General features: G+C 53.4%; 1 protein-coding gene across 1 annotated transcript; it reads right to left on the bottom strand.

The window, feature by feature from the left end:
• Positions 1-219: 219 nt before the first annotated feature.
• Positions 220-6,576, bottom strand: LOC100274268 (DUF1336 domain containing protein expressed). Its single transcript, NM_001365844.1, has 9 exons — positions 6,402-6,576; positions 5,953-6,039; positions 5,410-5,811; positions 2,931-3,066; positions 2,665-2,827; positions 1,993-2,121; positions 1,294-1,488; positions 997-1,119; positions 220-882 (listed from the first exon to the last, which is right to left on the bottom strand). The coding sequence occupies exons 1-9, from the start codon at positions 6,487-6,489 to the stop codon at positions 781-783; spliced, it is 1,425 nt and encodes a 474-aa protein (NP_001352773.1). The 5' UTR covers positions 6,490-6,576; the 3' UTR covers positions 220-780.
• Between the last annotated feature and the right edge of the window lie 20,127 nt (positions 6,577-26,703).

The raw sequence follows: 26,703 nt of genomic DNA, 5'->3' as shown, positions 1-26,703 counted from the left end.
GGATGTTTTTTCACTAGAATTTCAATTCTTATTAATTAAGGAGGAATATAAGAGTATAAAGATGGTTTTTTAGTTGCTCTTACCATCCGACAACCTCGCATTGTTACGAACTCAACATCATAAAAATTGTACTTGTACACGATAATTTGGGACGATAGCCCTGAACCATATAGAGCTTCCAAAGTTAACAACACATCATCATGCAAGTTGTACACGATATTTTGGGCCAAGACGACATCCTGTTCCTGTACGGATATAGTGAAATTGTTGTAGAGGTCTTTAACGCCTAAACCTACTCGACCATAGTCAGAATTAGTTATATTTACTAAATCTAGAATGTTGGGTAGTAAAAGGGAGGCAACCGGAGCTATCCAGCAATGATTTACAGATTTAGGGCATGTTTGGTTCTTTACCTCAATTGCCACATTTTGCCTAACTTTTCTGCCTAAGGTTAGTTATTCAATTCGAACGACTAACCTTAGGCAAAGTGTGGCACATTTAGCCACAAACCAAACATGCCCTTACATGTACCGCAGTCTCCGCCTTTTCCCCCCGTGTTCAGAAAGAAACGACTACATTAGCACCACGGATTCGAACGGGAGCAGCCAGTTGTCAATGAGTCACCTGCCCCACCTAAGCTCGGATGATGGCGTTTCAGCAGAAGCTGTGATAATCGACAGCGGCTCTGGTCTGAAATCTCCAGGAGTCTGGGTCCTGGTATGGTTACCTCTCAGCATCCAATTCCAAATGACGGTTAGCTGGTTCTTGTAAGCGTTTATTTCAGGCAGCGTGAGTCAAAAGAGGCTGGTATTTGGTGTAATCTATCCCATTCAACCTAACACAGCATAAGATTTGTTCCGGCAGTTCTTCAGCTTTATTTCCCTGCAGTTAGAAGTGAACACAGTCAGTAAGTGACCTAAGCTACTTTTTTTCTCGAGCGATTCTCTGGGAAAATACAATGGTGAAGAACAAGGTTATCGTTTACGATTGGGATACCTGAATAGTTAGCCCAACATCTAGAACACATGCTTTTAGCCTGTCCAAAAATGTTGCAAAACCTTTCCTTGAGATGTAGCTAAATCTGTGCATGTCAATGTCGATCTCGAAGTAGTTATCACCCTGCACAGAAGAAAAAGGATGATTCAATATTCCCACCAGCAAGTAATCAAACTTCGAAGTATGCCTAAAAAGAAGATATTTATATTGTCACATTTATTTATCAGATCGCGGGCTCAAGAAAGTAGGTGAATAATACATAACTACAACAATTTTCTAGAAATAAACACAACTAACCAGGTAAAACTCATGCTGTGGTCTAGAAAGGACAGGCTTCTCGTTATACGCATGCATTAGCTTCCTCTCCGCTGCACTCAAAGGAAGATCCTCCAGATTAGCCACCCTGCCAAGTATCTTCAGCCGCTCTCGGAATGGTATAGTCGTTTCCATTGGAAATGCTTTTATCTTCTCTACATGGTCGTCAATCAACCTCTGTTGGGAAGGAAAAGAAGTATTATTGACTGATAATAACTAGTACACTGAAACATAATTAGCTTTCTACTCCATATCTCTGGGAACTGCCAAAGCTGGCAATTAACATTATCACCAATCACATAAGTTATCATATACATTGACTTAACAATATAAAAGAACCAGAACCAATCTACATATCCTAAACCAATTCCAATAGCTGAATCTGCATTTTCACATGCAAAACTCCTTATCTTTTCTCTTGTGAAACAGTCAGAAGTGCTATGCTTCTTTTCTACCTTGAACGACTATATGCCTAAGAAGTTAAATCCGGACTCTTTACTTCAAAGAATGGCAGGACCCCAAAGGGGACTTCAGCTACAACCCTGAAAACGTAGGCATGATGTCTCTGAACTATCAGTGTTCAGAGCTACATACCTGTATTATTATATATAAGAAATACGAAAAAATAGTAACAGAAACAGATATTACTGAAAACATATATAAAAGATCAGTGAAGCTTACTCTAATACTTTCAATGAATGAAGGTGGAAGCTCTTTCGAGTAACCATCAGAAAGCCTAAAGTACAAAACAAAGCTCATCCCTTCCCCATCAGTCTCATTCTGAAATAATGAAGCTGGATACAATGGCACCTGAGAAAAGTATACAAAATGTCAATACACTAAATGAATACTGGCAAGAGCATAAAAATCACAGTAAAATACTGAAATCCAAGTTATAGTAACTATTTCTAAAAACAAATATTCCTCTGGTGGCACGTTATTGAGGCTTACTTCAGGCAAGCATACATAAATAACATGTTACACAGAGCTCACCGATTGCTTCAGTCCAGCCCTTTGTACTAGTTTTGAACTTATTTGGTACTAAAAATAGGCATCATCTATGGCTAGCACACATCTGAATATGTTTAAAGCAAGTTGACATACAGTTCATTGGCAATACTAATATCCATTTAGACAAGTGTCTGCAAGTGTGACAATTGGACAAATTGAGCACCAATGAGAAATAAAAAGGAGTGACATGAATAAACAAACAAATGCTTCATATCTGACACTTTGACAAGTTAGAAAGCTTATCAACAAAAGGACTGTATACAAAACTTTCACCATGAAACAGTGCATTGTCCTTGGTGCACTTATGACCTTTTTATAATTGGTGCACTTACAATAACTTACCTGTACATTGACCACCAAAAGAGGTGGGAGCTTGCTGGAGAGTTGAATATCAGGAAGTTCAACAAATCGAGATATATGATTGAGTTTCTGTGGCGATAAGTACACATCAACTCCAAATGGATAATATGCAGCATAATTTGGAGCAAGCTCTTTTTTCTTATCCCTGGAAAGTGCGTTCAAAACTAAGATCAATCTCATAAAAGCATCCAGGAGTTCCAAATAAACCAGCAATGGATATGAAACGATAATGCATGAATGACATTTACCTAAAATAGTTTGCTCCACGGACTCGGAATGTACCAGGATCAATATGAGTCCAACTGTTGGGCATATTTGTTTCCAGCAAGCACAACTGTACTTGAGAACCTGCTAGAGGCCTTTCCAGGAAATCCTTCGTAGATACTTAAACAAAATAAAGTATATCTGTCACCTTGACAAGTTTTGTCTAAAAGAAAAATGAATACTCCAAGCAATTGATGTGTTATGTTAACCTTGACAGATGGTACAAAATTTAATGTGGCTGAAAACTTACATCAAATCAAGTTACTAGTGTATATTACTATAAATCTTGTAACAGAGAATGGCTAAAACTTTTTTTGTTATATATTTTGGAAATTATTTCACAGACAAAAGCGGTACTCAGGTAATTACAGGAATAAATAATAAATCTAAGTGCCATAAAAGGCATATGCATTGGTAGTACCAGCATCAGAATTATTCACACAGTTTTAGGGTTAATTAGATGTGAGACATTACAAATTTCATGGTTTTGATACATGCTATCAAACTGTTTAGACTTGTAACCTTGCCATTAAACTTCATCCTAGACTTGAAATACATCATGCTATACTAGTTTTGTTGAATCATGTACAACTGCAGGTATTCATTTCCCATCCTACCCCTGGCTTTGCTTTGAGCCATACGTTCATTTCTCACAGGCTCTCATTGTGTCTGTTTGTTTCCATCGCCACACAGCCGCCGCCCCCGATGGAGCTCCCTGCGCCGAAGATCGCTCTCTCGCCCAACGGCCCCGCCAACGTCTCCACACCGGAGGTCGCCGGACCCCCTCGTTTGAACACCGGTGGTCGTGGCCGGAGCTCCCAAGTCCACCAGACATCGTCGCGTGATGGAGCTTCCCGTTAACAGGGTGAGCTATCCAAAAATGTAAGATCGCTAACCCTATTCTCATCAATTTTAGTTGAACTAGTAACTGTAACCCTTAACTCACTGTCGGTTTTGGTTTATTTTAATCCGGTTGTTAGGAACTTGTACACAGTAGACATTACAGTTGAAGGTTTCTTATCAATTGACTCAGATGGTAAGAAAAAGTACACAAAAGGTTTTAATAGGAATTGGATCATAGATAGCAAGAGTATCACGATGGATTTCCTGGTTGCAACCTTAAGGTCTGAGATAAGTTGGGGCAGAGGTCAAAAGATTGTTTTCTGGGTTTATGACAAGAGGTCTGGTGAGGATGTTCAACTAGATTCAGAATCTCAGATTATTGATGTCATTGAAATGTACAAACCAGAGAAACGATTTATGCTTCTTGCTTTTGTGTTTTGAGATGGAGAAATGCACAATTATGCATGTTGTTCCACCAGATACTGATAATGTGCCTCCATGGATACTTACTGCTGAAGAAGTCCATCTTGCACCTTCATGCCCACTTATTGGCTATTGCTGAAGAAGGTCATCCGTCATTTGTATCTAAAGAAGTAGATTGTGAACAACCTACTGATGTAGAGGCAGATGGAGATGAGTCTAATCTTCCTGACGTGTTCGACAATGTTGAGGAGTATGTTGGTGTCAATGATGAGTACTTGTATGGTGTTATCCTCAAGCCTAGTATTGAACCTACTGAGCCGAATGAGCCTACTGAGTCTACTGTAAATGAAACAACCTCACATGTTGATAATGAAACAACACCAGCTGCTACTGGAGGACCTATTCCAGAGGCAGAGTTGAATGATGCTGACCCTGAAGCTGTAGTTGTGCTTCATAACCCTCTTAAACCAGACATTAGGCAGGGTGCATTGTTCCCTGACATTGTTACTTTTAGAAAAGCTATTAGGCACTTCGCTATTACAAATGGTTTTGAATTTGCTGGTCTTAAGACAGATAAGACAAGGTTTATAGCCCATTGCGGATTGCGCTGCTGAAGGCTGCCCATGGCGTATACATGCTTCTAGGTTGCAAGATGATAGCATGGTGTATTTCAAGTCTAGGATGAAGTTTAATGGCAAGGTTACAAGTCTAAATAGTTCGATAGCATGTATCAAAACCAGAAAATTTGTAATGGCACACATCTAATTAACCCTTCGTTTTAGTACGATTTTAAGGCATCTCCCTCTCCCATTCATTTGTGATATGTTTCTGCAAACCGCCAATGAGTACAACTATGGAATCTTCACTTTCCATTTCCAGATGAAAGTCTTATCAATACAGTGCTGCTAAATGAAAGATGATTGGTATGACTGGTGAACCATGCAGGCAGAGAAGAAATTGTCACTACCAGAAAGCATCGGTTCTCTGTGCCACCTTTTGCCTCTATGGACACAATAGTCCTAGGAGTATGTCATAAAAGAGAACAAGCAAGTTGCAGGCACAGTTTTAACTCATCAAACACAGAATTATGGAAAAGTATACATATCAGGGAAAATTTGCACAAACTTCAGTTCAGCTTTTGAGAAGGGTGTCTTATCTCTTAGCAACTCTTAACCAAATGACTTAAGAAATGCTTACGTAGTGTGGAAGATGGATGAGCTTCCCCTGACTTCTTCTTGAAGGAAAGCTTCAAAGAAGGCATCCTCATTGAATGAGTAGGGCTCGAGGAAAGAGTTCTCTTCTTCTCGCTTACCCCAACAGCAGAGGCAATGCAGGGTAGACAATTATTTGGCAGAAGCCCGCAAACTTCCAGTATCCTCTCTCCACCGTGAGTGTTGTCCGCACCAGAAAAACTCACCGCATCCTCGTTGCTCATGGACGACCTCACACCATTCTCCAAGCTCCCCTTTGACAGTTCGCTGGACTTTGGCTTTTTATGTTGCTGCTCGCCTGATTGCGCAGCTCCATTGAAGCTCCCACCGTTGCCATCTCTCATGCTCAATGCAGCTTCGTTCTCGAAGCCATTCAATGAAAAAGAATCTGAACGATCACGGAGAAGCACATCCAGTTAAATAGAAAGGCATGTCAAAATAGGGACGAAAAATCAGCAGGTTCAACTAATCATTGAAATTATGCTGTGCTGGGGACCTAGCTACATGGCTGCTACGACATCACTCTTACCATCTTGCACGCTGTGGAAATCGTCTTCGGCATCCGACTCGCTCATCGCCAAGGAATCGTACCAAGCCTCCTCAATGTTCCCGGACACTGCAGCACGAGATACCCCCGAAATCACGTCAGGTCATATTGGAGTATCGAGTACGAATTGACGCAACGAACTGCGACGCGTACTGCCCCAGACACTACCACAACCCCACTCTACAGAATAGGGTCGCAAAGCCTCCGGAGCTACGAATTAAAAAAGATGAGCAGCTATTGCTGGACGCACACGATCCCCAGATGCAGTAATTTAATTTAACCCCGAAGTCTGAGGAGCGCGCAATCACGCGCCCATGGTCCCTCGGACCCGGAGATCAGAATCCAGACCCCCGAAACAAGCAGCGTGCAGAAGGTGCACGGTCACGGGGGAAAGAGGAGAAAGCAGCCTGTCCGTTCACCCACCGACCCACCTTGGAACGCGGGGTTGCTGTACGTCCGGTGATCGGCCGCGGCGGCGGACGTCGAACCGGGCACCTCGGCCTCCTGGATGGTCTCCATCGACGCGGCGCGCGATGGCGCCGTCCTCCGCCCCTTCCCGACACGGCGGCTGCGCCTCCGCCGCGCCCCACCCCCGCCGCCCGAGCGGCCGCTGGCGTCGCCGGACCGCGGCGTGTGGGGCTTGCCCACGCACGCGCTGGGCCGCGACACGCACGCCCCCATCCTCCCGCCACCACCTCGCCAGGGCGACGCGACGCGAGATCGGCGCCCCGGGGTGGGGGGCGGCGGTGGCACTGTGGCAGTGCGAGGCGGCGTCTCACGCACGCGGGTGCGGGGCGGGGAGGCGATTGCGTGGGAGGATTTCCAAGAAGGACGAGCCGCCCGGCGCAACGCGAACTTTGTGCTGAGCTTCCCACACGAGTGGGGAGGAGGGAACGCGGCGGTGGGGCTGCGGCCTGCGCGGGGGTAGGCGTCGTCGCCACACGCATGGACGCGGTCCTTGGTAGGCGACTGATCGTTTCATTCGTGGTAGGGAAGGCGATGGGTACCCGAAACCCGAATACGCGATCGGTTTTATCCGATATGAAGACGAGTATGGGATGATTTCTCTATCCGTGGGTATGTTCATCGGTAAAAACCTCTACCCGTTGGGTAGATGGGTATGGATACGTGTCGGCGTTTCGAGACCGGGGGTCCCTCAGGCCGACGAGTGAGTGCCGCGTGCCCAGCCCAGATGGGTCGAGCGCGTGGGCGAGCATAAAGGGGGGAGAGGAGCGAGGCGGCCGGAGTCCGGCGTGAGAGTGGTGGGAATCCCGCGGCCTTCGTGTTCGTCCCGCGTCCAGGTCGGGTGCGCTTGCAGTAGAGGGTTACAAGCGTCCACGCGGGTGAGGGAAGCGAGCGGCCCCAAGGGAGCGCCTGTCTCGTCCTCGTCCTCGCGCGGCCAACCTTCTCTAAGAGGGCCCTGGTCCTTCCTTTTATAGGCGTAAGGAGAGGATCCAGGTGTACAATGAGGGTGTAGCGTGGTGCTACGTGTCTAGTGGGGGAGAGCTGACGCCCTAAGTACATGCCAATGTGGCAGCCGGAGAGATCTTGGCACCCTGTTGGTGTGATGTCGTGGCCGTCGGAGGAGCGACGGTGCTTGGCGGAGGGACAGCTGTTGGAGCGATCGAGTCCTTGCTGACGTCCGCCTGCTTCCGTAAGAGAGCTGGGAGCCGCCGTCGTCACAGAGCGTGCGGGGGCGCCATCATTGCCTATCTGGCGGAGCTAGCCAGATGGGACACCGGTCTTGTTCCCTACGGGCCGAGGCGGCTCGGGGTAGGGTGATGATGGTGCTTCCTGTTGACGTGGCTGGCCTGCGCCCTAGGTTGGGCGACGTGGAGGCTCCTCCGAAGCCGAGGTCGAGTCTGTCTTCCGTGGCCGAGGCCGAGCCCCTGGGTCGGGCGAGGCGGAGGTCGTTCGGCGGAGGCCAGGGCGGAGTCTGAGCCCTGGGGTCGGGCGAAGCGGAGTTCGTCGTCTTCTGGGGCCGAGCCCGAGTCCGAGCCCTGGGCCGGGCGGAGCGGAGTTCGCCGTCTTCCGGGACTTAGCCCGAGTCCGAGCCCTGGGTCGGGCGGAGCGGAGTTCGCCGTCTTCTGGGGCCGAGCCCGAGTCCGAGCCCTGGGTCGGGCGGAGCGGAGTTCGCCGTCTTCCGGGACTTAGCCCGAGTCCGAGCCCTGGGTCGGGCGGAGCTTCCTATGGCACCTTTGGCAGGACCTGACTGCCTGTCAGTCTCACTCTGTCAAGTGGCGCTGTAGTCGGAGTGGCGCAGGCGGCGCTGTCCTTCTGTCAGACCGGTCAGTGGAGCGGCGAAGTGACGGCGGTCACTTCGGCTCTGCCGGAGGGCGCGCGTCAGGATAAGGTGTCAGGTCACCTTTGCATTAAATGCTCCTGCGATTTGGTCGGTCGGTGCGGCGATTTAGTCAGGGTTGCTTCTTAGCGAAGGCAAGGCCTCAGGCGAGCCGGAGATGTGTCTGCCGTTGGAGGGGGGCCTCGGGCGAGACGGAAACCATCCGGGGCGGCTGCCCTTGTCCGAGGCTAGGCTCGGGCGAGGTGTGATCGAGTCGCTCGAATGGACCGATTCCTGACTTAATCGCACCCATCAGGCCTTAGCAGCTTAATGCTGATGGGGGTTACTAGCTGAGAATTAGGAGTCTTGAGGGTACCCCTAATTATGGTCCCCGACAGTAGCCCCCGAGCCTCGAAGGGAGTGTTAGCACTCGCTTGGAGGCTTTCGTCGCACTTTTTTGCAAGGGGACCAGCCTTTCTCGGTTGCATTTTGTTCCGGTGGGTGCGCGCGAGCGCACCCGCCGGGTGTAGCCCCCGAGGCCTCGGAGGAGTGTTTTCACTCATTCGAGGTCTTAATGCCTTGCGTAACGCTTCGGCTGGTCTGGTCGTTCCCTCATGCGAACCGGCCGTAGCCCGGGTGTACGGTCGGGGCCCAAGCTCTCGGGCTGGTATGTTGACGCTGTCAACGATTTGGGCGGAGCCGGGTTTGCGAGAGCAGCCCCCGAGCCTCTGCACAGGGCGAGAGGACGATCAGGGACAGACTCGGCTTTTTTACATACGCCCCTACGTCGCCTTTCCGCAAGGAGGAGGGGGGGAAAGCGCCATGTTACCCTTGATGGGCACCGAACATGGTGTCTCCGGTGAGCTGCAAGCGGGTAATCCGAGTGGACGTCCGTGCCCCGTTCGTTAGGGGTCGGCTAGGGGCCCAGAGGCACGCCCAAAAGTACCTGCGGGTGATCTGCCAGACCCGGTCCCCTAGCGACAGGGTCCGAGGGCTCGATGCCTCCCTCCGATGGGATTCTGTTATAAGATCGCTCCCGCTGGTCTCGGAAATGTCCTAGGGTACCTCGGGAGCGCAGCCCGAGCCTCGGTTATGTATCGAACGTACCCCTGGTCATCCCTCGCTCGGTGTCTGAGGCGACTGTGAACCCTTCGGGGGCCAGCCTTCGAACCCCTGATCAGTAATGGGCGCGGAGCCCGAGTAGCCTGAGGCGGCCGTGGAACCCTTCGGGGGGCCGGCCTTCGAACCTCTGACCAGTAGTGGGTGTAGGGCCCACGCGATCTGAGGCGGCTGTTGAACCCTTCGGGGGGCCAGCCTTCGAACCTCTGATCAGTAAGGAGGCTCGGAGCCTGGTTCCTTCACGGGGAAGGATCCTTTTTGGGGTATCCCCTTTCTCGGTCCCTGTTGCAAGAGAGAGAAAGAGGAAAAAACGAAAAGGATACGAAATCGAACGACACGTCGTACCTCTTTTGGTGCGGTTGTTTCGGCGAAGGCGAAACGTCGCCCGCCTTTCCTGCCGGGAGCGCCGCCTGTCCTGCCGCGGAGTTGATGCGACGGGGCGAGTGGTTGGCGGGGCGGCCGTTGCGCGTGCGCGAGTCGTTCGAGGGACGGATCACGGGCGCGTCGTCTTCACGCCGTGAGAGGGGGTTCTCTTGCTGCTCCCGGATGGGACGTGAGCTTGACTGACGATGTGACCGCTGCTCCCGCCCGCCTGCCACCGCTATTACTGCCGGTCCACCTTTGGCCATATTGACCGTCGCGCCAGGCTGGCGCTGCTGGGTCATGCGCTGGGTTGCCTCGAGTCGCGGTGTTGGTTCCGCAATCGAGGAGGCGCGGTGTTGGTTCCGCAATCGAGGAGGCGCGGTGATGGCGCAAGTGGCGGTGCAGTTGCTTGCATGCAGCATCCGGCGCGCCGGTTGCGTGACGCGTGGGCCTGGGCCTCCATGCTGGTGTGTCAGGAGTCGGAGAAGCGCGTCCACTTGGCGCGGTTGCATGCCGCCTGCATGACTGCCCGCCTCTTTCGCCCGTTGGTCTGGGCAAAAGTGGAGGGTCGCTTGTAACCGCCGGGCGGTCGTGTGCGCCGTGCGCGGCGGTTTGGCTTCTTCCGCTCTGAGCCGGTTTTCATGATATGCGGGACCCAGCCCCTGCGCCGCAGGGGAGGGCCTTGGAGTGTGTTGGAGAAGACTCAGCCCGTGACGGTCGGAGGCGCAAGTAGGGAGAGTGGCCTTTAAAAGGAGGGCGACCCCTTTCGGAAGGCGACCATGTCTTCTCCCTTCCTCATGCACCGTGTCTTTCCATCTTCCAAGCCCCCGGATGGGGGATGCCCGCCGCCTTTTCGCCTCATCGTTGGAGGAACGCAACTCCGTGGGAGTTGGTACCTTTCAGCCATCGTTCGGCTTCAAGGATTTTCATCATGCAGCCCGGCCGCACCCCTCCACCGGCGGTCACCCAAGATGGTGACCTCCAGCTTGATGGTGGGGGAAAGCGAGCCGGGCTGCGGCCTCTGCCCCTCCCTCAGCCTCAAGGATTTTCGTCATCCAGGCCAAGATGGAGGATGAGGCGGATCAGGGGGCTGCCTCCGCGTGGGTCGGATTTGCCCTCTTCTTCCCCTGGCGTCTGGGGGAGAAATGGCATCCTCAGACTTCGCGGAGACTTCCTCCAGCCATGCCGAGAAAGGCGGGCCGCCGCCACCCACTCTGACTGTGGCAATGATCACCCCCGCCCCGGGCGACGAAGCAGCTTCAGCAGCAGCTTCGGGGCAAGTGCTACGGCAGAAGGACTCTCACCCACCGAGGACGAGAGCCAGCCATTCGAGCCGGGAGACGGAGACCCAGAGCTACTGGCGGAGTTGGCAATCTCATCGGTAGAGAAGCCGCTCGTCAGCCTTCTGTTGCTCCGCAGGCCTACCCCTATGGAGTGGGATTGTTCGTACCTGCGGAGGGGGAACCGGAGTTCCGTTTGTAAAGGCACTTTGAATGCCAATGCTTTTGTTCATTACGGCTTTCGGGGCCTGAACATGTATGTAATTTTCGGCGCGGAGCCGTGTTCTTTCCTCATTTTCGAGCACTAAGACTCGCCTGTTGATTATCTGAATCGCTTCACCAAGCATGAGTCGCCCCGTGTTAAGGTGATGAGTGAGGTATCCGTAGCCCGGAGGCGTAGGAGTCCCTCGGCTCGGTCGGCCTTGTTGTCCGAGGCTCTTCTAGCTTAGTTAAAGGGACCCCTTGGCCGCTCTTCGACGAGCCGAGGCCAGGGGTAGCGATATCAGCATGAACAGAGGCGGAGTTGGCTCGAAAATGAAACCTGGTTGGCCGGAGCCGAGCCGGGTTGTCCGTTAGCGGGACCGACGCCGGAGTTGGTCAGCCGAGGCCTCGGGTCGGGCTGGCGCCCCTAGAAGATAGTCGGCCGAGGCCCTAGGGGTATCCGGCTGAGCCGCCTGCTCGGGCCGGATTCCCGGAGAGGACCCTGGCGGCGATGGCCCGGGCGTGGTGATGACGTCGTCCTTCGGAGCGGAGGCCTTCGGACCGCGTCGCCGTCCGAGGCTAGGTCGAACCTCGCCGAAGGTGTCGTCGATGCCGAGGGTGCTGCTGCCCCCTTCCAGCGTCAAGACCTGAGCCTGCAGGGTCAGAATGTCTTGTAGTGTGTGTCTTCTGCGACCGCCGAGGCCAGAGAACACACCCTCGCTGTGTTGTAAAGCTGCGTCTCCTTTCCTCTTGTTTCGGGTATCTGGACTTTTTTGTCGGTAACAGGGATGTTTGTGCGAGCGAGAATTGCTTCTCGCGGAAGGTGATGAGTGAGGTATCCGTATCCCAGAGGCGTGGGAGTCCCTCGGCTCGGTCGGCCTTCCCGCTTACGCGTACTTTCACCCGTCCATGAGGCCCTGTCACCGACTCAGTCTAGAAGGCCCGAAGGACCGCTTCGGCAGAAGAGCTTCCGAATGTAAAGACTTGTTCGATCCGCGGAGTCACTTTATCCGAACGCGAGTTACTTATCGCAGAAGGTGATGAGTGAGGTATCCGTATCCCGGAGGCGTAGGAGTCCCTCGGCTCGGTCAGCCTTGGCTGCTTACGTGTACTCCGTCGTTTTCAGGATCCACCTTTCGAAGTAGTCAGAAAGCACGAAAGATATTCTGACAGAAGAAATCTTTTTTCGAGGAAAATTTCGACGCAGAGGGGGTGCTCCCCCTTTTAGCCCCCGAGGGAGGGTCGGGCTTTGCCGAGGCGAGGCCGACCCTTCCTTGATGACTAAACTTTGCGTGGGTGCGAGGTATATGAACGACTTGAAAACATTTTAAGGGTAGAAGCGACATAGCTGTTGGATGTTCCAAGCATTGCCGTAGACCTCGCCTTGGCTGTTGGCCAGCTTGTACGTTCCGGGCTTCAGAACTTTGGCGATGACGAATGGCCCCTCCCAGGGGGGCGTGAGGTTGTGCCTCCCTCGGGCGTCTTGCCGCAGCCGAAGCACCAGGTCGCCCACCTGGAGGTCTCGAGGCCGGACCCCTCGGGCGTGGTAGCGTCGCAGGGACTGCTGGTACCTCGCCGAGTGTAGTAAGGCCTTGTCCCGAGCCTCTTCCAGCTGGTCCAGCGAGTCTTCTCGGCTAGCTTGGTTGCTTTGATCGCTGTAGGCCCTCGTCCTCGGGGAGCCGTATTCTAGGTCAGTGGGCAAGACAGCCTCGGCCCCGTAGACCAGGAAGAACGGCGTGAAACCCGTGGCTCGGCTCGGTGTTGTCCTCAGGCTCCAGACCACCGAGGGGAGTTCCTTCATCCATCGCTTGCCGAACTTGTTGAGGTCGTTGTAAATCCGAGGCTTGAGCCCCTGTAGAATCATGCCGTTGGCACGCTCTACTTGCCCATTCGACATGGGATGAGCCACGGCGGCCCAGTCCACCCGAACGTGGTGGTCCTCGCAGAAGTCCAAGAATTTTCTGCCGGTGAACTGGGTGCCGTTGTCGGTCTTGATGGAGTTCGGGACCCCGAAGCGATGGATGATGTTGGTGAAGAACGCCACCGCCTGCTCGGACTTGATGCTGTTCAGAGGTCGGACCTCGACCCACTTGGAGAATTTGTTGATGGCGACCAGCAGATGCGTGTAGCCCCCGGGCGCCTTCTGTAAGGGGCCGACGAGGTCCAGACCCCACACAGCAAAGGGCCAGGTGATGGGTATCGTCTGCAGAGCCTGAGCAGGCAGGTGGGTCTGCTTCGCATAGAATTGACACCCTTCGCAGGTGCGGACAATTCTAGTGGCGTCAGCCACCACCGTTGGCCAGTAGAAGCCTTGCCGGAAAGCATTCCCGACGAGGGCTCGAGGCGCTGCGTGATGGCCATAAGCCCCCGAGTGCATCTCTTGGAGGAGTTCCTGACCTTCGGCGACGGAGATGCATCGCTGGAGGATGCCTGAGGGACTGCGGTGGTAGAGCTCCTTCTCATCGCCCAGCAAGACGAACGACTTGGCGCGTCGCGCTACCCGCCGAGCCTCGGCTCGGTCGAGGGGCAGCTCTCCTTGGCGGAGATATTGCAGGTACGGGGTCTGCCAGTTTCGATCAGGCGTGACCCCGCTCTGCTCTCCCTCGATGCGCAATGCCTCGCCCTCGGTGGCCGAGGGTTCCCCGGGCTGATCTGAGGGTGCCTTGGGCCGAGCCGAGGGTGCCTCGGGTTGTGCCGAGGGTACCTCGGGCTGGACCGAGGTCGCCTCTGGCTCGGCCGAGTCGTCGATCTTGACGGAGGGTTGATGCAGATCCCGGGAGAAGACGTCGGGGGGAACCGTTGTTCGCCCCGAGGCTATTTTAGCCAGCTCGTCCGCAGTCTCGTTGTAGCGCCGAGCGATGTGGTTGAGCTCGAGCCCGTAGAACTTGTCTTCCAGGCGCCGAACCTCATCGCAGTAGGCCTCCATCTTCGGGTCGCGGCAGTGGGAGTTCTTCATGACTTGGTCGATGACGAGCTGCGAGTCACCGCGAGCGTCGAGGCGTCGGACCCCTAGCTCGATGGCGATCCGCAACCCATTGACCAGAGCCTCGTATTCAGCCACGTTGTTGGACGCCGGAAAATGGAGGCGCAGCACGTAGCGTAGGTGCTTCCCGAGGGGCGAGATGAAGAGCAGGCCCGCGCCGGCTCCTATCTTCATCAGCGATCCGTCGAAAAACATGGTCCAGAGCTCCGGTTGGATCGGAGCCGTCGGTAGCTGAGTGTCGACCCATTCGGCTACGAAGTCCGCCAAGACCTGGGACTTGATGGCCTTCCGAGGGGCGAACGAGATTGTCTCGCCCATGATTTCCACCGCCCACTTTGCAATCCTGCCCGAGGCCTCTCGGCACTGGATGATCTCCCCCAGGGGGAAGGATGACACCACAGTTACCGGATGAGACTCGAAGTAGTGTCGCAACTTCCGTCTCGTCAGGATCACTGTGTACAGTAGCTTCTGAATTTGTGGGTAGCAGATCTTGGTTTCGGACAGTACCTCGCTGACGAAGTAGACTGGCCTCTGAACGGGTAATGCATGCCCCTTTTCTTGCCTCTCGACCACAATCGCGGCGCTAACCACCTGAGTGGTCGCGGCGACATAGACCAAAAGGGCTTCTCCGTCAGCTGGAGGCACCAGGATAGGCGCCTTTGTGAGGAGCGCCTTCAGGTTCCCGAGGGCTTCCTCGGCCTCAGGGGTCCAAGTGAAGCACTCGGCCTTCCTTAAGAGGCGGTACAGAGGCAGACCTCTTTCGCCGAGGCGTGAGATGAAGCGGCTCAGAGCCGCAAGACACCCCATGACCCTCTGTACGCCTTTTAAGTCCTTGACGGGCCCCATGCTGGTGATGGCTGCGATCTTCTCCGGGTTGGCTTCGATGCCCCGCTCGGAGACGATGAACCCCAAGAGCATGCGTCGGGGCACCCCGAAGACACATTTCTCGGGATTGAGCTTGACGCCTTTCGCCTTGAGACACCGGAATGTCACTTCAAGGTCGGAAAGGAGGCCGGAGGCCTTCCTCGTCTTGACTACGATGTCATCGACGTAGGCCTCGACCGTGCGGCCGATGTGTTCGCCGAACACATGGTTCATGCACCGCTGGTACGTCGCACCCGCATTCCTCAAACCGAACGACATGGTGACATAGCAGTACATGCCGAAGGGCGTGATGAAAGAAGTCGCGAGCTGGTCGGACTCTTTCATCTTGATCTGATGATACCCTGAGTAGGCATCGAGGAAAGACAGGGTTTCGCACCCAGCAGTGGAATCCACGATTTGATCGATGCGAGGCAGAGGGTAGGGAACCTTCGGACATGCTTTGTTGAGACCAGTGTAGTCTACACACATCCGCCATTTCCCCCTTTCTTTCTCACAAGCACAGGGTTGGCAAGCCATTCGGGATGGAGTACCTCTTTGATGAACCCTGCCGCCATTAGCTTGTGGATCTCCTCGCCTATCGCTCTGCGCTTCTCCTCGTCGAATCGGCGCAGAGGCTGCTTGACGGGTCGGGCTCCGGCCCGAATATCCAGCGAGTGCTCGGCGACATCCCTCGGTATGCCGGGCATGTCCGAGGGACTCCACGCGAAGACGTCGGCGTTCGCGCGGAGAAAGTCGACGAGCACTGCTTCCTATTTGGGGTCGAGCCCGGAACCTATCCGGATCTGCTTGGAGACGTCGCCACTGGGGTCGAGGGGGACGGCCTTAACCGTCTCCGCTGGCTCGAAGTTGCCGGTGTGACGCTTCACGTCTGGCACCTCTTTGGAGAGGTTCTCCAGGTCGGCGATGAGGGCCTCGGACTCGGCGAGGGCCTCGGCGTACTCCACGCACTCCACGTCGCATTCGAACGCGTGTTTGTACGTGGGGCCGACGGTGATGACCCCGTTGGGGCCCGACATCTTGAGCTTCAGGTAGGTGTAGTTGGGGACGGCCATGAACTTCGCATAGCATGGCCTCCCCAGTACCGCGTGGTAGGTTCCTCGGAACCCGACCACCTCGAACGTCAGAGTCTCTCTTCGGAATTGGAGGGCGTTCCGAAGCAGACGGGAAGGTCGAGTCGTCCGAGGGGCTGGACGCGCTTCCCGGGAATGATCCCGTGGAAGGGCGCAGCGCCTGCCCGGACGGAGGATGGATCGACACGCAGGAGCCTGAGGGTCTCGGTGTAGATGATGTTGAGGTTGCTGCCCCCGTCCATAAGGACCTTGGTGAGCCTGACGTCGCCGATGATGGGGTCGACGACGAGCGGGTATTTCCCCGGGCTCGGCACGTGGTCGGGGTGGTCAGCTTGGTCGAAGGTGATGGGCTTGTCGGACCAGTCCAGGTAGACTGGCGCCGCCACCTTCACCGAGCATACCTCCCGGCGCTCTTGCTTGCGATGCCGAGCCGAGGCATTTGCCGCATGCCCACCGTAGATCATGAAGGAGTCGCGGACCTCGGGGAACTCTCCTGCTTGGTGATCTTCCTTCTTGTCGTCGTCGCGGGCCCTGCCACCCTCCGCGGGTGGCCCGGCCCTGTGGAAGTGACGCCGAAGCATGACGCACTCCTCAAGGGTGTGCTTGACGGGCCTCTGATGATAGGGGCACGGCTCCTTGAGCATCTTGTCGAAGAGGTTGGCACCTCCGGGGGGCTTTCGAGGGTTCTTGTACTCGGCGGCGGCGACAAGGTCCGCGTCGGCGGCGTCGCGTTTCGCATGCGGCTTCTTTTTGCCTTTCTTCTTGGCGCCGCGCTGAGTAGACGCCTCGGGAGCCTCTTCTGATGGGCGGCCCTGGGGCTGCTTGTCCTTTCGGAAGATGGCCTCGACCGCCTCCTGGCCAGAGGCGAACTTGGTGGCGATGTCCATCAGCTCGCTCGCCCTGGTGGGGGTCTTGCGACCCAACTTGCTCACCAGGTCGCGGCAGGTGGTGCCGGCGAGGAACGCGCCGATGACATCCGAATCGGTGATGTTGGGCAGCTCGGTGCGCTGCTTCGAGAATCGCCGGATGTAGTCCCGGAGAGACTCTCCCGGCTGCTGCCGGCAGCTTCGGAGGTCCCAGGAGTTCCCAGGGCGCACGTATGTGCCCTGGAAATTTCCGGCGAAGGCTTGGACCAGGTCGTCCCAGTTGGAGATCTGCCCCGGAGGCAGGTGCTCCAACCAGGCACGAGCGGTGTCGGAGAGGAACAGGGGGAGGTTGCGGATGATGAGGTTGTCGTCGTCCGTTCCACCCAGTTGGCAGGCCAGGCGGTAGTCCGCGAGCCACAGTTCTGGTCTCGTTTCCCCCGAGTACTTTGTGATAGTAGTCGGGGGTCGGAACCGGGTCGGGAACGGCGCCCGTCGGATGGCCCGGCTGAAGGCTTGCAGACCTGGTGGTTCGGGCGAGGGACTCCAATCCTCCCCGCTGTCGTAGCGTCCCCCACGCCTGGGGTGATAGCCTCGGCGCACCCTCTCGTCGAGGTGGGCTCGACGGTCGCGATGATGGTGCTCGTTGCCGAGGCGGCCCGGGGCCGCAGGCGCGGTGTTGCGCGTGCGCCCGGTGTAGACCGAGGCTTCCCGCATGAATCGGGAAGTCGCGGCATGAGGTTCCGAGGGGTATCCCTGCCTTCGGGAGGTAGAGCTCTCGGCCCGTCGGACCGCAGCGCCTTCCAGGAGATTCTTGAGTTCTCCCTGGATTCGCCGACCCTCGGTGGTTGATGGCTCCGGCATCGCGCGGAGAAGCATCGCTGCCGCCGCCAGGTTCTGACCGACCCCACTGGATGCAGGCGGTGGCCTGACCCTGACGTTGTCGGCGACGCGGTGCTGGAGACCCTGGGGCAGGTGACGTATTTCTCCGGCCGGGGGTTGGCCCACCCATGCCTGCCCGGCGTCCTGGCGGATCGGCTCAAGTGCTCCTGCTCCTACGTCGATCCTGGCCTACGCCCCGCGGACTTGCTCGAGCTGTGGGTCGTAACCCCCCGCCGGAACGGGGACCACAGCTAGCTCCCGCGGGATGTCGGCGCGAGGCACCGGCCTAGGGAGATCACCGTCCTCTGGCATGCCGAGATGATTGCCTTCGGAGTGACCCCCTAGATCGACGTGGAAACATTCGCGGCTTGGGCTGCAGTCCTCGTCGTCGAGGCTGCGGCTACCGTCGGAACAGTCGGAGAGGCAGAAGTCACATGCGGTCATGAAGTCCCGCATGCCACTGGGGTTGCCAAGTCCAGAGAAATCCCAACAGATGCTGGGGTCGTCGTCTTCCTCGGACCCAGAGGGCCCGTAGGTCGAGACGTCCGTCAACCGGTCCTAAGGCGACCGCATGCGAGACCCCAGAGGGTTTGGACTCGCCTCTACGAGAATGCCCGCCAAATCAAGATTGCTAGGCGGGTTGAGGCCGAATCCAAAAGGCGTAGGATGGGAATCGGTTGGTACCTCTTGATCGTCGAGCGGCGATGAAGTCACGTCGGGGACTGACTGCACCGTCGCGTCAGGCACGAGGGCGATGCCCAGCAAGCTTTCCGCAAGCGCGCTGGCGTCGTCCATTTGCTCGGGTTTGGCGTGTCGCGGGGAGATGGCGCTCGTCTTCGTCTCAGACGCGAGATCGATGCCCGGTGCACCCCTCGTTGGGACGCTGGGGACGTCAACTCGCTCGACAGCCGACGAGGCGCGGCCTCCTGCTTGGCCCTGGTTGCCCCGCCTCCTCCTCCGTTGCCGGGGGAGAGGACGGAGCGAGCTTGAACGTGGTTCTTCCACCACGCGGGGAAGACGTCGTCGATTCCGCCGCCGGCGGGCGGGTTGTCGACCGCCTTTGTCGTTGTCGCGCGGCGGTGGAAGGAGTATCATGTCGTAGCTGCTGTCGAGGGACATGAACTCAAGACTCCCGAAACGGAGCACCGTCCCGGGTCGGAGAGGTTGCTGGAGACTGCCCATCTGGAGCTTGACGGGAAGCTGTTCGTCAACACGCAGCAGGCCCCTACCTGGCGCGCCAACTGTCGGCGTTTCGAGACCGGGGGTCCCTCAGGCCGACGAGTGAGTGCCGCGTGCCCCAGCCCAGATGGGTCGAGCGCGTGGGCGAGCACAAAGGGGGAGAGGAGCGAGGCGGCCGGAGTCCGGCGTGAGAGTGGTGGGAATCCCGCGGCCTTCGTGTTCATCCCACGCCCAGGTCGGGTGCCCTTGCAGTAGGGGGTTACAAGCGTCCACGCGGGTGAGGGAAGCGAGCGGCCCCAAGGGAGCGCCTGTCTCGTCCTCGTCCTCGCGCGGCCAACCTTCTCTAAGAGGGCCCTGGTCCTTCCTTTTATAGGCATAAGGAGAGGATCCAGGTGTACAATGGGGGTGTAGCGTGGTGCTACGTGTCTAGCGGGGGAGAGCTGACGCCCTAAGTACATGCCAATGTGGCAGCCGGAGAGATCTTGGCACCCTGCTGGTGTGATGTCGTGGCCGTCGGAGGAGCGACGGTGCTTGGCGGAGGGACAACTGTTGGAGCGGTCGAGTCCTTGCTGACGTCCGCCTGCTTCCGTAAGAGAGCTGGGAGCCGCCGTCGTCACAGAGCGTGCGGGGGCGCCATCATTGCCTATCTGGCGGAGCTAGCCAGATGGGACACCGGTCTTGTTCCCTACGGCCCGAGGCGGCTCGGGGTAGGGTGATGATGGTGCTTCCTGTTGATGTGGCTGGCCTGCGCCCTAGGTTGGGCGACGTGGAGGCTCCTCCGAAGCCGAGGTCGAGTCTGTCTTCCGTGGCCGAGGCCGAGCCCCTGGGTCGGGCGAGGCGGAGGTCGTTCGGCGGAGGCCAGGGCGGAGTCTGAGCCCTGGGGTCGGGCGAAGCGGAGTTCGTCGTCTTCTGGGGCCGAGCCCGAGTCCGAGCCCTGGGTCGGGCGGAGCGGAGTTCGCCGTCTTCCGGGACTTAGCCCGAGTCCGAGCCCTGGGTCGGGCGGAGCGGAGTTCGCCGTCTTCTGGGGCCGAGCCCGAGTCCGAGCCCTGGGTCGGGCGGAGCGGAGTTCGCCGTCTTCCGGGACTTAGCCCGAGTCCGAGCCCTGGGTCGGGCGGAGCGGAGTTCGCCGTCTTCTGGGACTTAGCCCGAGTCCGAGCCCTGGGTCGGGCGGAGCTTCCTATGGCGCCTTTGGCAGGACCTGACTGCCTGTCAGTCTCACTCTGTCAAGTGGCGCTGTAGTCGGAGTGGCGCAGGCGGCACTGTCCTTCTGTCAGACCGGTCAGTGGAGCGGCGAAGTGACGGCGGTCACTTCGGCTCTGCCGGAGGGCGCGCGTCAGGATAAGGTGTCAGGTCACCTTTGCATTAAATGCTCCTGCGATTTGGTCGGTCGGTGCGGCGATTTAGTCAGGGTTGCTTCTTAGCGAAGGCAGGGCCTCGGGCGAGCCGGAGATGTGTCTGTCGTTGGAGGGGGGCCTCGGGCGAGACGAAAACCATCCGGGGTCGACTGCCCTTGTCCGAGGCTAGGCTCGGGCGAGGTGTGATCGAGTCGCTCGAATGGACCGATCCCTGACTTAATCGCACCCATCAGGCCTTAGCAGCTTAATGCTGATGATGGTTACCAGCTGAGAATTAGGAGTCTTGAGGGTACCCCTAATTATGGTCCCCGACAATACGGGTTGGAACTACCCATACCCGTCTACCATGGGTAAAATATACCCGCATCAATATCACTATAACCATCTAATAGAGTCCATCTTAGTTAAAATAAAACCCTTCTCTAGCTATCATTTGTCTAGATATCAAGTTATGTAATCACATGATTTGTTATATATGAAGTTGAAGTTATTTTTGTATGTTTATTTAAAATTTTGAGTGATAGGTATATTGGAATTTAAGACTTTCCTAACGGGTACGGATTACCAGATGGGTAAAAATACTCGCGCGGGTACGGGTATGGGTAAGATTTTATACCCGCGAGCATATATGGGTAACCCGACGGGTAGAAATTTTTTGATGGGTACGGGTATGGAATGGTACTACCCGATGAATATGTACCCGTTGCCATCCCTAGTTCGTGGTGTGCTTTTCTGGTTGGGTGGACCCCGCGCTTTCCTCCCTTCTCGTTGGGGTCGGCACGGGTTGGGAAACCTGTGTGGCGTCATATCGTGGGGGTGGTATGTGTGCCACTGTTGATCGTCACGCTGGGCATTCGGTTTTTTGGAATTTCGGTTCGGTTCGGTTTTTCGGTTTTAAAAAACTTCAGTTTTTCAAATATTAAAACCGATCGTTTTCTAGAAAATAAAAACTAATAAGTTCGGTTTCGGTTTTTTACTTTGTTTTTTTTGGCAAAAACCGAATACCAAACTTATACTTAAGAAGGCTACAAGACAACACATTACACATAATTTTAAAAACTAAAAATTATATAGGTATAAACATTTCAAGATATATCATACATCACATACAAATAAGTGAATAACAATTTAATTGCATTACACATTTAGTTTACATAATCAAATAGTCAAAATTTTGAATTCATAAAGTTTGGTATTTGGTTTTTTTTTGGTATTTCGGTTCGGTATACGGTGAAAACCGATTACGATACCGAATACCGAAATTCTCAAATCTAAAAACCGAAACCGAACTGAATTACCTAAAAAACCGAAATTTCGGTTCGATAAGATTCGGTTTTCGGTTTACGGTAAAAAAATGCCCACCCCTAGTCGACCGGTACATTTGAGTTGGCATGGCAGTGAGTATTGTCAGTTCTCACACTGCCAGGGAACTTTACGAGCCTGTTTGCTTAATCGGGTTATAATTTTGCCTCTGTTTGTTTTGGCTTTATTTAGCTTCTGAGCACCTGGAGACTCTCAAACGTCTAGCTTTTCAGCTTGTTTTTTCAAAAATCACTTAGGTCTCGTTTGTTTTCGTTGGAATTGAATTCTATTTTAATAATTATAGTTTAGGCAAAACTAATTAAGTTCATATATTTATATATGTAATATATTTGTATATTATTCTAAATCATATGAGCGAGATAGTTACATACTATATTTATGTTATAGCGAAACAAGTAGAAGAGTGTGATATAAGTTGTACATCGGAAAAATAGCATCTAAATCTATAGAATCAGTTTCCATATCTCTCCATAAATTTGAGATAGACTTATATGATAACTTTGGAAAGTGGTGGAATGTCACGCTCTAAAAAAATAGCATATTCCATTAGTAAGATTCTAATTCCTCAAAATGAAAGGAAACAAATGGGACCTTAGTGTTCTCACATAACCTTGGATTTTATTAAATAAAAATCTAGTCATGTAAAATATAGAAATTGTAAGTATGGTCATCTGACTAATACATCACTAAAAGTGAAGTGTTATTATACTCTCGAGAAAATAGGGGTAACACTTTGGACATCATAAATAAAAGTATATTTGTTGACACCTTTTTGGAGGCGCCAATCACTCAAAAGAACCAGCGGCGGTGCTCTCTGGTCAGGCGCGGACGGTCCGCGACCTGGCGCGAGACGGCAGTGCTCTCTGGTCAGGCGCGGACAGTCCGCGGCCAGGGGCCGGACGGTCCGCGACCTGGCGCAGAGGCTAGGGTTTCCTGCCTGACGGCCGGACGGTCCGCGCCCTAGGGCCGGACGGTCCGCGCGTGCGCAGGGGCGGCGGAAGATCGCCGGTGGCGCCTGGATCTCGCTCCTAGGAGGGACCCCGTCGGGGAGGAGAGATCCTAGGAGTTGTCTAGGCTCGGGTAGACCGACCCAGACTCCTCTAATCGACGTAGAGTCGAAGAGAAGCGAAGGATTTGAGGATTGGAAGACTAAACCTAAACTAGACTATAACTACTCCTAGGATAAAATATAAATTGTATTGATTGTAGGTTCGATTCGTTGTTCAAATCGGCCGCATACCTCTCTATTTATAGAGGAGGGGGACTGGACCCTTTACAAACTAATTTCCGAGCGAATCCCGCGAATCTAGCTAACAACCGTAGCACAAAACTCGGAACCCTAAACTGCTTTGCGCACGCGCGGACCGTCCGGCCTCAGGGCCGGACTGTCCGCACCTCAATTTGGTGTCGAACATATGCCCCCTGCCTTTTGGTGGAGCTGAGCAAACCAAAAGCAATTAACTCGATGTGATTACATCGGTTCTCTTAGTCATCTTGCCACATACTAGGATGGTACTGTTTGAGGAAACGCCCATTCAAAGCCTTAGGTAAATCCTTGCCTTGTAATGTTTGTAGTAAATAAGCGTTACCGGACATCACCTGTTTTACTTTATAAGGACCCTCCCAGCTTGGCGACCATTTCCCAAACTTCCGGTCTTTATTCCTTAGAGGCAGGATGGTCTTCCACACCAGGTCCCCTACTTGAAATGATTTTGCTTTGACCTTCTTGTTGTAGGCCCTGGCTACCATAATCTTGTCCTTTTCTATTGCTCCCAAAGCTATCACCCTCTTGTCGGTCACCTCATCAATATTATCCATCATTGAATTATAATAATCAGTGACAGTTAGATCATTTTGTCTGGCGAACCTGACAGCATTCAAACTTATTTCCACAGGCAACACTGCTTCCTGCCCATAGACAAGCTCAAAAGGAGATACTTTAGTAGCACTATGTTTAGATATTCTATGAGCCCATAAAGCTTCGGACAAAATCTTATGCCAATGTTTAGGATTATCAGATATCTTCTTTTTTATCAAATTAATCAATGTCCTATTACTAGACTCGGCCTGTTCATTGGCCTGAGCATAATATGGAGATGAATTAAGCAGCTTAATTCTATATAATTCAGCAAATTCACGTACCTCCTTTGACATAAAAGAAGTCCCTTGATCTGTAGTCAAGGTCTGGGGAATGCCGAATCTATGAATGATATGTTCAGTTATGAACCCAATTACCTCCTTGTGTGTCATGTTCTTCAGAGCAATGACTTCAGTCCATTTGGTAAAGTAGTCAGTGGCAACTAACACGAACTGATGCCCCTTTGATGATGAAGGATGAATTTCTCCAATAAAGTCTAATCCCCATCCTCTGAAAGGCCAAGGCTTGATGATAGGATGTAATTCGGCTGCAGGGACCAATTGTAGGTCGCCGAATTTTTGACACACTTGGCAACCCTTGTAGTACTTGAAACAATCAACTATCATGTTAGGCCAATAAAAACCAGACCTTCGCAACAGCCATTTCATCTTTGGAGCCAATTGATGGGTACCACAAATTCCTTCATGCACTTCGGTCATGGCTAATATAGCATCATCTGGGCCCAAGCACTTAACCAGGTTATCTGTCATGGGTACCACAAATTCCTTCATGCGCCTGGTGCACATTGTCCAGCCTTGTTGGCCAGGTTATCTGTCATGCCTGCAGGGTGTTGTACAAGTGTTGTTTCATTTTCTATCTTTGTGGTTGTTTGTTTTTCTTCAACGGCCTTTGGTCTCCATTTCTTTTGCGGTGGCGGGTACTGTGGATGTGTGTCATTGAATATCTTTTCCGCCTCCTTTTCCTGGTTTTCTTTTGCTCTTAGGCGTTGTAATTTTCGCTTTTGGGACCGTGTCAATCCCGCTGGGCACCATCGAGGCATGGAGTATTTTGGATCGGCTGTTTCGATGGTAGCCGTATCTTCTTTTTTGGTTGTGTTGGCCGATTCACCAAAAATCATCGGTCCTTTATTATCTTCCTGTATGACAACATCTGCAGTACCTATTTTAACGACGTCCTTCTTTGTTGTCCTTTCGGTTGCTGCAGGTACATGCCTGAGAGCACCTAGAGGGGGGGTGAATAGGTGATCCTGTGAAACTTGAAAACTTAAGCCACAAAACTTGGTTAATCGTTAGCACAATAATTGCCAAGTGGCTAGAGAGGAGTCAAAACACAATAACCACAAGAATTCAATCACAGAGATGGCACGGTGGTTATCCCGTGGTTCGGCCAAGACCAACGCTTGCCTATTCCACGTTGTGGCGTCCCAACGGACGAGGGTTGCAATCAACCCCTCTCAAGCGGTCCAAAGACCCACTTGAATACCACGGTGTTTTGCTTGCTTTTTCTCAATCCCGTTTGCGAGGAATCTCCACAACTTGGAGCCTCTCGCCCTTACACTTGAAATTCACAAAGAAGCACGGAGCAAGGGAGGGATTAGCAACGCACTCAAGACAAGAAATCACAGCAACACCACGCACACAAGTCGCAACAAGAGCTCACAACACAACTCAAAGAGTTCACTACTCAACTAGAGCTCTAATTGCTATCGCAAAGAATCAAAGGCGCGGAATTGATGTCTTGGTGCTTAGGAATGTTGTAGGAATGCTTGGTGTCTCCCTCCATGCGCCTAGGGGTCCCTTTTATAGCCCTAAGGCAGCTAGGAGCCGTTGAGAGCAATCTGAGAAGGCAATCCTTGCCTTCTGTCGCGTGGCGCACCGGACAGTCCGGTGCACACCGGACACTGTCCGGTGCCAGATTTCTTAAACTAATGCACTTGGGGGAGATTCAGAAATTCAGAAATCTGAATTTTAGCCCCTTTCCAAAGATCAACCACGTTCTCTGTTTTTCAAAACTCAAATCAAAGAAGTCCAAATATCAAAGTGGCGCCAAATTCCCTTGAACACACCGTGGAAAAGTTTGGAGACCTCTCTTCACCGTTTGACACGATCTTGACATGGTTTTACCTCGGGACTCGACCTTATGACACTACCACCTTTGTGACACGACAACTCTCTGTACACAGCCCCAAACCGCTCGGCTTCCACACATAAACGACAAAGATCTATCGGGAGAGAAAATCTTGTGCAGTGATCATGCCCAAATACGCGAAGATCTTCAACCTATGAGCGCTTGAACTCGGGTAGAAGCAAAGAGCCACGTGTTTGATCGCTTGCCTGACCGGCCGAGCGCGGACTAGCCGCGGCAGCTCGCCCCGCGCGTGGTCACCCCGCCCCGTGCGTCTGCACCTCGCCCTCGCCTATAAATACCTCCAGAGGCCTTAGCCGTTGGCACTCGCGCACCCAGAGTCCGGTGAATTTTAGCCGAAGTCGCTGGAGAAAAACCCGAGAGCAGCCTCTTCGGCCGAGGCAGCCTGGCGCACCGGACACTGTCCGGTGCACCACCGGACACTGTCCGGTGCACCAGACCGAAACAACCCCTTGGCTGTACACAGCCAAGTCTTCTCTTCTCTTCTTCTTTCTGTTTCTAACACTTAGACAAGATATTAGTACACAAAAACAATGTACTAAGGCTTAGAAACATACCTTAACTTGTGATTTGCACTTTGTTCATCCATGGGTATATTTTCACATTTAAGCACTTGTGTTTGCACTCAATCACCAATATACTTAGAAATGGCCCAAGGGCACATTTCCCTTTCAAGAACCCCACTACAAAAATGATAAACACCTCAGTCCCTTATTTAAGTAGGGTAAACAAATAAAACTTGATATTAAGCCATATTTCAATTAAATCATAAGTAAGCCAAAAAGTGTGCAACAGTGGGCAAATAAAATTTTACTAGATCAATAATGAAATAGGCCACCAGAGAAAAATGCAAAACCCAATTAAAAACTACAAAATAATACCCACTGTCAATACTTCATGATAAAGGCCATTTAATCCAAATAAT

The sequence above is a fragment of the Zea mays genome, chromosome 5, assembly GCF_902167145.1.
Source record: "Zea mays cultivar B73 chromosome 5, Zm-B73-REFERENCE-NAM-5.0, whole genome shotgun sequence".
Classification (NCBI taxonomy): Eukaryota; Viridiplantae; Streptophyta; class Magnoliopsida; order Poales; family Poaceae; genus Zea; species Zea mays.
Note: the sequence above shows the minus strand (reverse complement) of the source record. Positions and strands in the feature narration are given on the sequence as shown.

Excerpts from the sequence above, each read along its gene's own strand:
- LOC100274268 (NM_001365844.1), bottom strand. The coding sequence starts at position 6,489 with ATGGAGACCATCCAGGAGGCCGAGGTGCCCGGTTCGACGTCCGCCGCC. Across the intron at positions 5,812-5,952 it reads TTTCCACAGCGTGCAAGATG|ATTCTTTTTCATTGAATGGC; the intron begins GTAAGAGTGATG and ends GTGATCGTTCAG. Across the intron at positions 883-996 it reads ATGTTGGGCTAACTATTCAG|GGAAATAAAGCTGAAGAACT; the intron begins GTATCCCAATCG and ends TTCTAACTGCAG.